Source organism: Carlito syrichta, unplaced genomic scaffold (genome assembly GCF_000164805.1).
Source record: "Carlito syrichta isolate Samal-C Ts95f unplaced genomic scaffold, Tarsius_syrichta-2.0.1 Scaffold315802, whole genome shotgun sequence".
Taxonomy (NCBI): domain Eukaryota; kingdom Metazoa; phylum Chordata; class Mammalia; order Primates; family Tarsiidae; genus Carlito; species Carlito syrichta.
The window spans coordinates 59,191-70,866 of record NW_007259898.1 but is presented as its reverse complement, the minus strand read 5'-3'; the positions used below and the strand labels follow the sequence as shown (position 1 = coordinate 70,866).

The window sequence follows — 11,676 nt, the reverse complement described above, 5'->3', positions numbered from 1 at the left end:
TCTCGACCCCGCGGGCTCAGGCAATCCACCCACCTCAGCCTCCCAAAGGTGCGGGATTACAGGCTGAGCCACCGAGCCCGGCTCTGGCTAATTTTTAAAAAAATGTATTGTAGAGACGTGGTTTCACCATGTTGCCCAGGCTGTCTCAAACCAGTGGGTTCAGATAATCCTCTTGCCTTTGACCCTCAAAGTGCTGGGATTACAGGTGTGAGCTACCACACCCTGATGATTTTGCTTTCTAATTCCTCACCAGCGCTTACTTGGCCATATTACTACATTCCACATCTAGTTCTTGCTGATGATCCCTAAAAATGTATCAACAGCCCAGACTCCTCCTGTGGACTTCCAGATCCCCCACATCTGCTGCCTCCAACATCTCTACTTGAAGTTTATCAGGCAACTCAAACTCCTCACATCTTATGTTGAGCCCTAATGTTACCCCACAACCTACTCCTCCTATAGCCTCCCCCTTCTCAGAACATGGCAGCTCTATTCTTCTAGTTACTCTGACCTTGAAGTCAACTTTGACACTGTCCTTTGTTTCATCTTCATACCTGGCCCATTAACAAATCTTATTGGTTCCACCATCAAAATATACCTAGAATCTGATCACTTCTCCCACTTCTGCTGCCACTACCCTGGTTCTGAGTCACCCTCCTGGTCCTCCAGCTTTTGCCCTCACCCCTCTATTCTCTACCCAGAAGCCAGAGCAACTTTCAAAAAATACTGATTAGATCACATACTCCACCCACTTAAAACCCTTCTCCAAACATGCACATCATGTTCAGAACAATCTCACCTATTTCTACTTAAGACCTAGAGACTCTTACACACTCAGATCCCTGCAACACCCATTGGGCCTCACCCCACCCTACCGCCCATGGATAGTCTTTCTGTATGGAGCTTGCTCCTGCCTCAGAGTCTCTAGCCTTGCCGGCCCCTTCCCCTGAAATGCACTTTCCACCTTTCCTTGTTCAAATGCCTTGAGCAGTTCATGGCTGAGCCTTGACACAGAGAAGGTGCTCAACAAATCCCGGTCAGAAGAGTGAGTCAGTTAACACTTTTAGTCCCCACAACAGCTCTGTGAAGTAGAGATTAGGACTGGCCTTTTCCAGATGAGCAGATGAGGCTCAGAGAGGAGCAGTGACTTGCTTATAATCACTTGGGAGCAAGTGGAGGAGCTGGAGCAGGAAGCCAGCTCTGATTCCCTCTTCCCATCTCCATGCTCCCCTGGCAGTGCCCAGACAAGGAGAAACCCAGTATCTTCCAAGCTTGGAAGCTCTGTGAGAGCAGAACTTTGTCTCCTTGGTGGTATCCAGGATGTCCAGGGATGGCTTCCAGAGAGCTCACCCCTCAGCAACCGCCCTCCTCTGAACTCTGCTTACATCCCCTCCATCAGTCGTAGGAACCTGCCTGTCACCCAGTCAGTCCTACGCCCCCTTTGCCTGCCTGCCCCTTACCTGAGTACTGCTGCAGCAGCCAGACTTTGAGCTCAATGAAGCTGTGGGCGAAGTGGCAGCTGTCCTCCCGCAGGCATCCATAGCGCACCTCGTGACGGCACACGTCGAACTGAAAGTGCTCCTGGAACTGGCGGATCTTGGAGTACTTGAGGGAGGTGGAGCGGATGATGTGCACCAGGCATCTGGTGAGCAGAAGGGGGAAGGGGCACGATGCAGGCTGTAGCCCCGTGGACCCTCCACCTCCTGGGAGGGTTACCTTCCCAGTGCCAGTCCTCTCCCTGGATCCCTGCCCCCTCACATATGAACTGACTCCAAAGCATGGATGGCACAGGAGGGCAGAGATGGGGGTCCTATGCCCAGGCAGCCCGGGGTTTGAGTCCTAGCTCTGCTTTACCACTGCTTTACCACTCTCCTCAGGATTCTATTGGGGTCAACTCAAAGATGGAGCTGCCAATAAGCAGAGGGCACCAGACTCCCTGCTCCCACTACAAGGCTGGGAGAAGGGGGTGCCTGTGGGTGGGAGAAGGGGCCTTTCCCTTAGGTTTCCGGCCTGATGCTCCCGAGCTGGTCCTACACCCAGAAGAACACTAATCAAACACTTCCTCTGGGCAGGAATCTTAATTATCCTCTCTGCAACCCCAGGAGATCAGAACGTCATCAACTTTACAGACAAGAAAACCCAGGCTTAGAGGAGCTGGAGGACAAAAGACAGGTATTGACCAAGTCAAGAACTGAACCCTGGTCTGTCTGACTCCAGAGCCTGGGCTCCATCATCCACCTGGGGCAGAGCCAAGGGCAGGAAGAGAGAGCACAGCTGGATGGTGCAGACCTGGCCCAGCACCTCCCCTCACTGTTGGACATGGACATCATGACAGCAGAGGGTGCCTGGCAGGAGTGAGAGATGGGGTCCCCAGTTGCCTGCTGAGTAAGCTACTTTCAGGCTTACTTCTGTATAACAGGGACAGTAACTCCTCCCTCACAGGACTGCTGAGATAATGAAAACATCTAAGATAATGCTTGGAATAGAGTACATGCTCAGTAAACATGGTTCCCATTCTTTCCAAGTAGATGCTGGGTCTGAGTACAAAATTCTGCCCTTTGACACTCTAGGTCTACTCATTGGCCTCAGCCTTTCCCCAGCCACCTGAGCTGCTCCAAGGGGACTCTCTACCCAACCCAACCCCCAGCCCCGGCTGCAGATGCTACTCACTTATTGTTGTAGAAGCTGTGTTTGGCAGCCAGGTTGGAGCAGACAGAGGGAGAGTCCTTGGTGCCTTTGCTGATAATCCGGGGTTTACTGTCAAAGCAGATCTGCCCAGGGAGGGAATGGGCTGGGACCCTGCTCGGCCTTCTGGGAAGGGGGTGGGCTGGGACCCCTCATGGCCACCTGGGGAAGGCTGGATCCCTGCAAGCCCTGTCCTAAGCTGAGGGAGTGAGGAAGGGAATTCCAGGGTCTGTGGCCCCCATCTCTCCGGCTCTAGCTCAGAGATGACCTGGGCCTTGGCTCCCTTTCTCCCCTTCTCCCTCTCTGATTCCACCACTCCAAATGCCTAGGCCAGGGGGTTATTTCATGTTTCTGAGCTTCAGTTTTCCCAACTGTAAACTAGGGATAACTACACCTGCTTTGTCCCACAGGTTCACTGCGAAGGTCAAAAAAAGATAAAAAGGAGCTGCAGGTGCTTTGTAAACTACAGGCTTCAGCTTAGCTGTGAACTGCAAATTCTGGGCCAACTGCTGTCTGCCCACGCAGCTCAGCTATGAACTGTAAATATCAGGCCAACAAGTCTGCCTACTCTAAGAGTTGGGGAAAGGCCTGGCTATGCCAAGGGCTAGTCCGAGCTGCACCAAACCCTGCCAGCAACAGACATGGACATGACACTGCCCCTGCCCTCAACATGCTAAGACTGGGTGGGGAGACAGAAGCCAAGTTCACTTCAGAGGTCCAGCAGGGCCTTCAGTGACAGCTCAGGAGGGAATAAACAACAGTTCAGTGGAGCTGCTGGGATCACAGGTGAGTCTGAGAGGGTCTGAGACAAAGAAACACAGGAGAGCACTCTAGGCAGAAAGCACCAGGACACAGGCAGGGAAGTGCAATGGGCAGTGAAGCCAGCACAGCTGATGGGAGAGGATGTGGAGGGGGGTGTGAAATGCAGGGTTATGGATGCCTTGCTTGGGATGGCTGTGCAGTGCCAAACACTCCATACCCACAAGGGATACAGGGGCAGCCCTGGACAGGTGCCCAGTCTGCCTGTGTCACAGGGGCCTGGCCGTGAGGACCACCAGTGGCAGCTCACGCTGGGAGGTAGGCATGACTCTAGGGACAGACTGTCTGGGCTTGAAGCTCAGCTTTGCACTGCACTGGCCATGTGACCTAGCAAAACTCCTCATCCCCCTAAACCTCAGCTTCATCATCTGTACAATGGGGACAATATATGCCTGCCAGTGCTGCCATGAGGATGGGAATGAGAATCTAAACCCCTTCATGCCAAGCCTGGCCTATGACCAGCTGTCAGGAGATAATGGGTGTGAGCGTTATGATTTCTCTTTCTGGCCTCAGTTTCCACTTAACCTTCTGACAGTCCGAGGACCTACTTGTTCTAAGGCCAAGCCTCCAAAGCCCATAGGTTCCAGGACTGACCACCATGATGGCCCAGGCCAAGGAGAACCCCCAGCCCTGTCTCTGCCTTGGATTATGGAGGTGGCAAGTGAGTGGGGCAGGCAGGCGGACGGGTACCTCACAGAGAAAGGTGAAGATGCCCTGGTGCTCCTTAAGGAGCTTGGCGATGGTGAGGCTGCCACGCTTGACGCCCCCCAGCGGGTCAAAGAGTAGGTCGCGGTTGAGGGTGCCCTTCCGCTCCTCGGTCCACACGTCGATCTCCTCCTGATGGTAGGCGAAGGTGCAGTTATCCCCGTACTTACAGTCCTGCTTGTTAATCATGTCTGTAAAGAGGCAACAGGACACACGTTCCGCCAGGCGGGGACGGCAGCCCGCAGCACCCTCACGACCCCTGCTGTGGCCAGTGGGGCTCAGACTCTGTGAGCCTGTAGGCCTTGGCTCTGCCCAGACATCGCTGAGGTGGTGGCCACAACCCTCCCCACTAGGTCTTGGCAGAGCTGGAAAGCCCTTCCCAAACACCAGGCTCCCTCTCCTGTGCTCTGGTGCCTGCATCACCTGCCCCACAGAGTTGCCTTTTGTGGGCCAAGCAAGAACAAAGGCATGAAAAGGGCTTTGTAGAAGTATACAAGCTTGCGACGGCCATGAGCGTGCCACTGTACTCCAGCCTGGGGCTACAGAGTGAGACTCCAACTCAAAAAAAAAAAAAAAAAAAGGATAAAAGCCTCTAAGTAAATATGAGGGATTTAAAACAATTATTCCCCAGGAAAATAATACTTCATGGATAAGATCAAGCACTTTGGAGTCAGACCGACTTGGGTTGGGATTCCCCATTACTCCCTGAGTCTATTCCCATTAGTCCCTGAGTCTTGGGTGTCTTTTCTATGAATGGAGGATACTGGGTTATTGGGATCAAGTGAGATAATAAATAAAACTCAGCCAGGCATAGAGGCTCATGCCTATAATCCCAGCACTTTGGGAAGTGGAGGCAAGAGGATTACCTGAGTTCAGGGATTCAAGACCAGCCTGGGCAACATGGTGAGGCCTCATCTCTACAATAAGTCATAAAATTAGCTGGGCATGATGGTGTACACCTGTAGTTACAGCTACATGGAAAGCTGAGACAGAAGGATCATCTAAGCCTAGCAGGTCAAGGCTGCGGTAGCCATGAGTGTGCCACTGTACTCTAGCCTGAGCGACAGAGTGAGACTCCTACTCGAATAAATCAATAAAACTTTTGGGGGCCAGGAAGTTTGAAAAAAGGAAGGCAGTCTCAGAACCTGGAGATCTGCCATTTCCTAGAGATGGGACCAGTTTTTCTTTCTTTTCCTCCCACTCTTTTTTCTCAAGTTGGGGTCTCTGTCGCCCAGGCTGGAGTGCAGTGGCACAATCACAATGATCATGGCTCATGGCAGCCTCAACCTCCTGGGCTCAAGTGATCCTTCCACTTCAGCATCCCAAGTAGCTGGGACTACAGGTGTGTGCCACCACATCCAGCCAATTTTTTGATTTTTTAAATATAGAGATGAGGTTTTGCTACATTGCTCAAGCTGGTCCCGAACTCCTAGGCTCAGGCCATCCTCCTACCTCGGTCTCCCAAAGTGCTGGGAACTATAGGAATAAGCCATAGCATCCGGCCTCCTCCCACTCTTTCTAAGTCTGTCCGGTTGCATCGCCTGCCAGGCTCTGGGCACACAAGGACAAATGGGCCACAGGCCAGGAGGAGTGGGCCTGATGGCGGGATGAGGGTAGGGATGGAGGCAGGGGCAACCACGGCATCCCACTCCCTTCCTACCACTGCCCTCTCTAGTGATCCTGACCATTCAGTTTCTCTAGGAAGAACTGCGAAGACGGTGTCTGGCAGGCAGCAGGTCCCAAGAATCTGACCCTTTCCTTTCTTGCCTTGGATGGGATTTCCAAGATCCAGGTGATACTTGAAGGACGAGCAGAGGATGCCCAGGCTCAAAGGGCACAGTAAGTACAATGAAATCAAGGAGGGTCAGTGTATTTGGGGAAGGGTTAGGGAAGAGGGGTGAGGAGGCGTGTATAGAATCTGGACTTCATTTCACTGGTCCTGGACAGTGGCTGATAGTGGTCTGTACGTTCAAGAATGACCTGTCCTTAGACCAGCCTCACTGCTGGGAGGACAGTGAACAGATCTAGAAAGCCTGGGTGGGTCAGGCTCCGTGGCTCAGCCTGTAATCCCAGCACTTTGGGAGGCCAAGGCGAGTGGATTGCCTGAGCCTGCGGGTTCAAGACCTGCCTGGGCAACTTGGCAAGACCTTATCTCTACAATAAATCAAAAACTAGGTAGGCGTGGTAGTACACACCTGTAGTTCTGGCTACTTGAAAGGCTGAGGCGGAAGGCTCGCCGGAGCCCCAGCAGGTTGAGACCGCGGTGGCCAGGAGCAGGCCACTGCACTCCAGTCTGGGCGACAGAGTGAGACTCCAACTCAAAAAAAAAAAGAAAGTCTAGACAGGCTGTTGCCAGGGGTTGGATCGGTGGACAAAGACAGAGCCGGGGCAGACTTTCAAAGCATCCGCTTCCCCAGCCAGAGTTGTTTCAAGGAGGAGTGATGGCAAGCAAGAAGGGTTACACCATAAAGGGCTCAACTATTCATGTGTTGCTACACAGGCCGGACCAAAACTCTTAGTGAGGGAACAGAAGAAAGCAAGTAAGGTACACGAAACACATCCATTAAATACCACTCAAACTGGCATGAGGCAGAAGTAAGGACAATGATCACAAGAGAATGATTACAAAGAACTAGCATGTCAAATCCTTATGTGCCAGGCCTAAATGCTGCACATGGAATCACATCTTCCCAGCAGCCCCATGGGACCCTTCAGTGGTAATAGCTCTCCATGAACTGTCTGACCCTCTCACTCTTGAGCACAGGCTGCCAGAGGGGCTCCAGCTGCAGCAGAACATTCCGCATGTTTCCCACCTGCCTATGGAGCTGGCCAGACAGGAAATGCTCATTTTGAAGTGGAGCCCAAGCTTCCTCATCTCCTGTGTGGCTATGAGCACTACACTTGCTCTGTCTACCTGTGATGAGGAGCAAGGTGGCACTGGGTGGTGGAGGGGCTAGAATCTGGGCTTCATCTCACTGGCCATGGGCAACCCTACCTGTGCTGCCCGCCTTGCTGCAGCCTCTTCACCCACCTTTACACAGGTAGTAGGAGCCCACAAAGCTGGTTTTGGTGGGCCGGGGCCGGATTCGCTTCCAGGTCTGGTCCTCGGAGCTCCGGAGCCGGCCGAGCAGGATATCCCGCTTGCACTTGTGCTCAAGGCCCTCCCGGTAGGTATAATCACCAGCCCTGGGGCCTGGGGCAGGGTAGACAAGAACAGTGATTCCTGAAGCAGAACTGAAGGGTGAGGGCTGGCAGGCCCAGGCAGTAGGTAGGAATCAATGCCTCCATCCCCAAAACCTACCTCCCTTCTTGGAGGCCTCCCACCAATTCCTACTATACTCTTCCCTGCTATGTGCTCCCCAGAGACAGTGAGTCAGTGTTTGGGGAGGCCCCTTCAATGAGCCCATTCTCAGCACCCATTCCCTTCCTACCACTGCCCTGACTCTCTAGTGACCCTGACCATTTCATTTTCTCTAAAAGAACTGTGAAGACAGTGCCTGGCAGGCAGCAGGCCCCAAGAGTCTGACCTTTTTCTTTCCTGCCTTGGATGGGCTTCTGTTTTCTCTTACTATCTCCAACTGATATACTAGGATTCTTTTGTCCTAGAATCCCATGCTCCTGAGATTCCCAGCTCTCTGGGGCAGAGGGATGGAGTGCACAGGTGCAACGTTACCTGTCTTGGGGTAGCAGAGCTGGCAGGCCTGCTTGAACTCGTGAGTGGCAGCCAAGGGGTTCTTGATGAGCAAGGCGGTGTTGGGCATGGAGGGCTCTGGCTGTGACAGGAGGAGGGTGGCCATTGTGGGTACTGGATGGTGATTGGGACTACTAGGACCAGCCTGGGCACCAGAGGTGGGAGGTGCTCTATGACGCCCTCCCCAATCCGACCCAAGAGCAGAACTGCAGCCCCAGGACCCTCCCTCTTCCTCCACCCTCCCAGCCAGGGAGCTCCTTGTAATGTGTTCAAAGAGCCTAGATTATCAAGACCAGATCAGCCTCAGGAAGCCTCTGGGATAGTGGGGGCACCTGGGTGACCATGATCTTGGCTCAGAAGCTTTCCTTGAATGAAAGTTCAATGTGAAAGCAGAGAAATGGGAGTTGCCCTAATTGCAGTCTATGTACTTGCCTTCCCCTAAGCTCCCAAGCCATCAGCAGATGGGGAAAAGGCAGGATTCAGAGAAGTTAGGTGACTTCCCCAGGGCTACACAGTTAGTGTCTAGGCTGAGGTCAGAGTGTAGCATTCTCATCATGTGCACTTTTTTTTTTTGAGTTGGAGTCTCACTCTTGTCACCCAGGCTGGAGTGCAGTGGCCACTGTACTCACGGCCACTGCAGCCTCAACCTGCTGGACTTAGGTGATCCTCCCGCCTTAGCCTTCCAATTAGCTGGAACTACAGACGCATGCCACCATGCCCAGCTAGTTTTTTTTTGTGTGTGATTATTGTAGAGACGAGGTCTTACCAAGTTGCCTAGTCTGATCTCGAACCTCTAGTCTCAGGCAATCCTCTCGCCTTGGCCTCCCAAAGTGCTGGGATTACAGGCTGAGCCATTGTGCCCGGTCATCATATGCACTTTTAAACTCAGGACCTGGCTGAGTCTGGAGAATAGGGATATTCCTAATCCTGGGGAAGCCACTTAACCCTCTGAGCCTTGATGTTCTCTTCCATCAGACAAGGGCAGGTGGTGCCCTCAATGTGCCCTCCCAGCCTGTGGGCTCAGTAAAGAAGAGATAGGAAGAGGTCACCTCTGGTCTACCCACTCCGGGGGTGTTCTTCCTTGGGGGATGCAGCATCTTACCCCATGCAGAGGGTTCATCCCCCACTCTGGAACCCACACCACTTCCCCCACCTCCAGGAGGGAATAAGGGGCCTGGTCACAGATCCCCACTCAAGTTACTCACCGAAGGGGCTGGTTTCTGAGTACCACTTGGAGGACGGTGGTCCTGCGAGTTGGTTTCCTCTAGGCAGGAAAATGACACAAGGGGTCAGCTGCCCTGGCTCTGAGGGCCTGAGGGGGCTTCCTAGGACTTCTCTTTATGTATTTCTTTCTTTTTTGAGTTGGAGTCTTACTCTGTCACCCAGGCTGGAGTGCAATGGCATACTCATGACCACTCCAGCATTGACCTGCTAGGCTCTGGCGATCCTTCCACCTCAGCCTTCCAAGTAGCCAGAACTACAGGCACACGCTACCATGCCCAGCTAATTTTTTAAAAAATTTACTGTAGAGACGAGGTCTCACCAAGTTGTCCAGGCTGGTTTCGAACCTGCGGGCTCAGGCAATCCTCTCGCCTTGGCCTCTCAAAGTGCTGGGATTAGAGGCTTGAGCTGCCACACCTGGCCCTCTTTGTGTATTTCTCACTCAGAGAAGCCCCTGGGCCACAAATCTTCTTCTACTCATGCTAATCCCCAGCCTCTGTCCCCTCTTCTCCATCCCCGTGGCCCCTGCCCTGGGGCAAAGAGGTCAGTCTGAGCATGTTCACCCCTTGCTTAAATTGGCTGAGGGTCCTTGCTATACCTAGGAGAAAACTCAAGCTCCTAGCTTGGTTCACAGGTGCTATGAGACCAACATCCCCACCCAAGTTCCCCCACAGCCAAGTTCTCTGATCTTCAGTCAGCCTGGCATTGTGCCAGGCTTGTGCCTCTGCTCCCTCTGCCTGCCAAATGAACTTCTTCAAGACCCCACTCAGCCATCACCTCCTCCAGAAAGTCTCCTTTGCCCTTGAGGCTGAGTGAAGCCCCTCTGTGCCTTGATAACCTCATGAATCCCTCTCAGTCCCCTCAGTTGCTAGTGCCCTGGGCTATGTCTGACCACTGAAATCCAGTCCCACCAGGGCCCAGGCAGGTCTCCTTCCTCTCTGGGTCCCTGGCACCTAGCCCAGAGTAGTGCTGAAGGAGCCCATGGCCTTACACCCTGCTCCCAGGCTCGGGATCATCCCATGGGTTCCTACCAGCCTGGTAACCCGGGTCCTGAAAGGCTGGCCAGATAGCACTTGTCTGGGAGACTGGAGGCCTATACTCTCACAGCTCTGCTGTTTGATCTAGCCACCCCTCAGGTCTCAGCCCCACACTGAGATACAGCAACACAGATAGGACTCTGGATTGCTAAGGAGTGATTAAAGATGCATATCTGTAATCCCAATTCTACTCTCCAGAAACTAGAGATGCAGCAGCACTTTGCAACCTGTCAAGTGGGTGGGGGCTGAACATGCCCACTCAGGCCTTACCCATGAAGGAGTCAGGCTTGTCCAAGGAGCCTCGGGTTGACCCGAAGCTGTCAAGGGCATCCAGCCGAGTCTCGGAGTATGGCAGCAGGTCCAGGGGGTCCAGTGTGGGGCCCGGGGGATCAAGGGCATCCAGCACAGAGGCGGCTAGCTTCTTGGAGGGGTCCATGACCAGGCCGAAGGAGGCGGGGGGCAGTGGGCTGGAGACGGGGATGGAGCCGCCCACCACAGGTGGCAGCAGTGGGGTCCCACCAGGGAACACAGGTATCAGCTGAGGCAACTCGCTAGGCATGCCGCTGCCGGGCAGGCCACCCTGAACCAGAGACTGCAAGGCAGGTGTGGGGGTGGGGTAAGGCGGAGGTGGGGATCAGAGGAGAATGCAACCACTCAGGACCAGGCAGAATCAGACACTTGGAAAGCAAGTAGGCCTACCCTCAGCAACTCAGCCTCAAGCTTCCCACAAGAGAACTAGGGCTCCTTGCAATCCCTTTTGGGTGTACATTCTATAGCTTCATTTTTATCCAAAGCAAGTCCTTCCTGAGGCCTTAGTTTTCTCAACTGTGACATGGAAACAGAGACCTTCCCTCCACCCCTACTGGAATAATGGGGCCCAGATGGGAGAGAAGATCAGAGGAGCAGAAGAGGGCGGTATAGCTCACCAGTGAGTCCAGGAGGGTGTCCAGCTCTGGACCGAAGACATCCCCATCTGAGAAGTCATCTAGACTCTCGGTGCTGGGGAGAACCCTGCTACTGCTGTCCAGGGGGGCCAGCAGATCCAGAACATGAGGGAACAGGGGCATCGTGGGGGTGGAAGGGAGGAGGGCCGGGGAGTCTTGCAGATCCACGTAGCAGTCTATGAATAGAAGTAGGTCAAGAGCTGAAAGGGGGCACTAGTTGCTGAGACTGGATGAGTTTTCACTGGCCCAGGGATGCACATCCAACACCTTCCCTTCTTCCTCTGGCTCCTGCCATCACCATCACCATCCCCCGCCCCCTGCCACCTCCCCATCCCCCCTGCAGAGGCTCAGTGGTAGTTAAGGAAGACAGCAACCCCGAGCAGGAGAAGGGCCCTCAGTCCTATGATATCACCCCATGGCCCTGGCTCAGTTCCTTAATGTCCACCATCACTACCGCCTTCCTCTCGGATAAATAATGCCCTCTCGCTGGGCTCGGTGGCTCAGCCTGTAATCCTGCACCTTTGGGAGGCTGAGGTGAGTGGATTGCCTGAGCCTGCGGGTTCGAGACCCGCCT

General features: G+C 53.8%; 1 protein-coding gene across 2 annotated transcripts in view; it reads right to left on the bottom strand.

The window, feature by feature from the left end:
- The window catches only part of ZC3H7B (zinc finger CCCH-type containing 7B), a 43,881-nt gene that overhangs the window by 10,348 nt on the left and 21,857 nt on the right, over positions 1-11,676 (bottom strand). Inside the window, exons 8-15 of one of the 2 annotated variants that reach the window (XM_008073268.2) lie at positions 11,085-11,278; positions 10,429-10,750; positions 9,106-9,164; positions 7,883-7,982; positions 7,241-7,402; positions 4,195-4,400; positions 2,671-2,771; positions 1,461-1,642 (exon numbers count right to left, since the gene is read on the bottom strand). In XM_008073268.2, coding sequence (XP_008071459.1) covers positions 1,461-1,642; positions 2,671-2,771; positions 4,195-4,400; positions 7,241-7,402; positions 7,883-7,982; positions 9,106-9,164; positions 10,429-10,750; positions 11,085-11,278 — 1,326 coding nt within the window. The remainder of the gene's footprint in view (positions 1-1,460; positions 1,643-2,670; positions 2,772-4,194; positions 4,401-7,240; positions 7,403-7,882; positions 7,983-9,105; positions 9,165-10,428; positions 10,751-11,084; positions 11,279-11,676) is intronic. The other variant, XM_008073269.2, reaches the window with a different exon arrangement.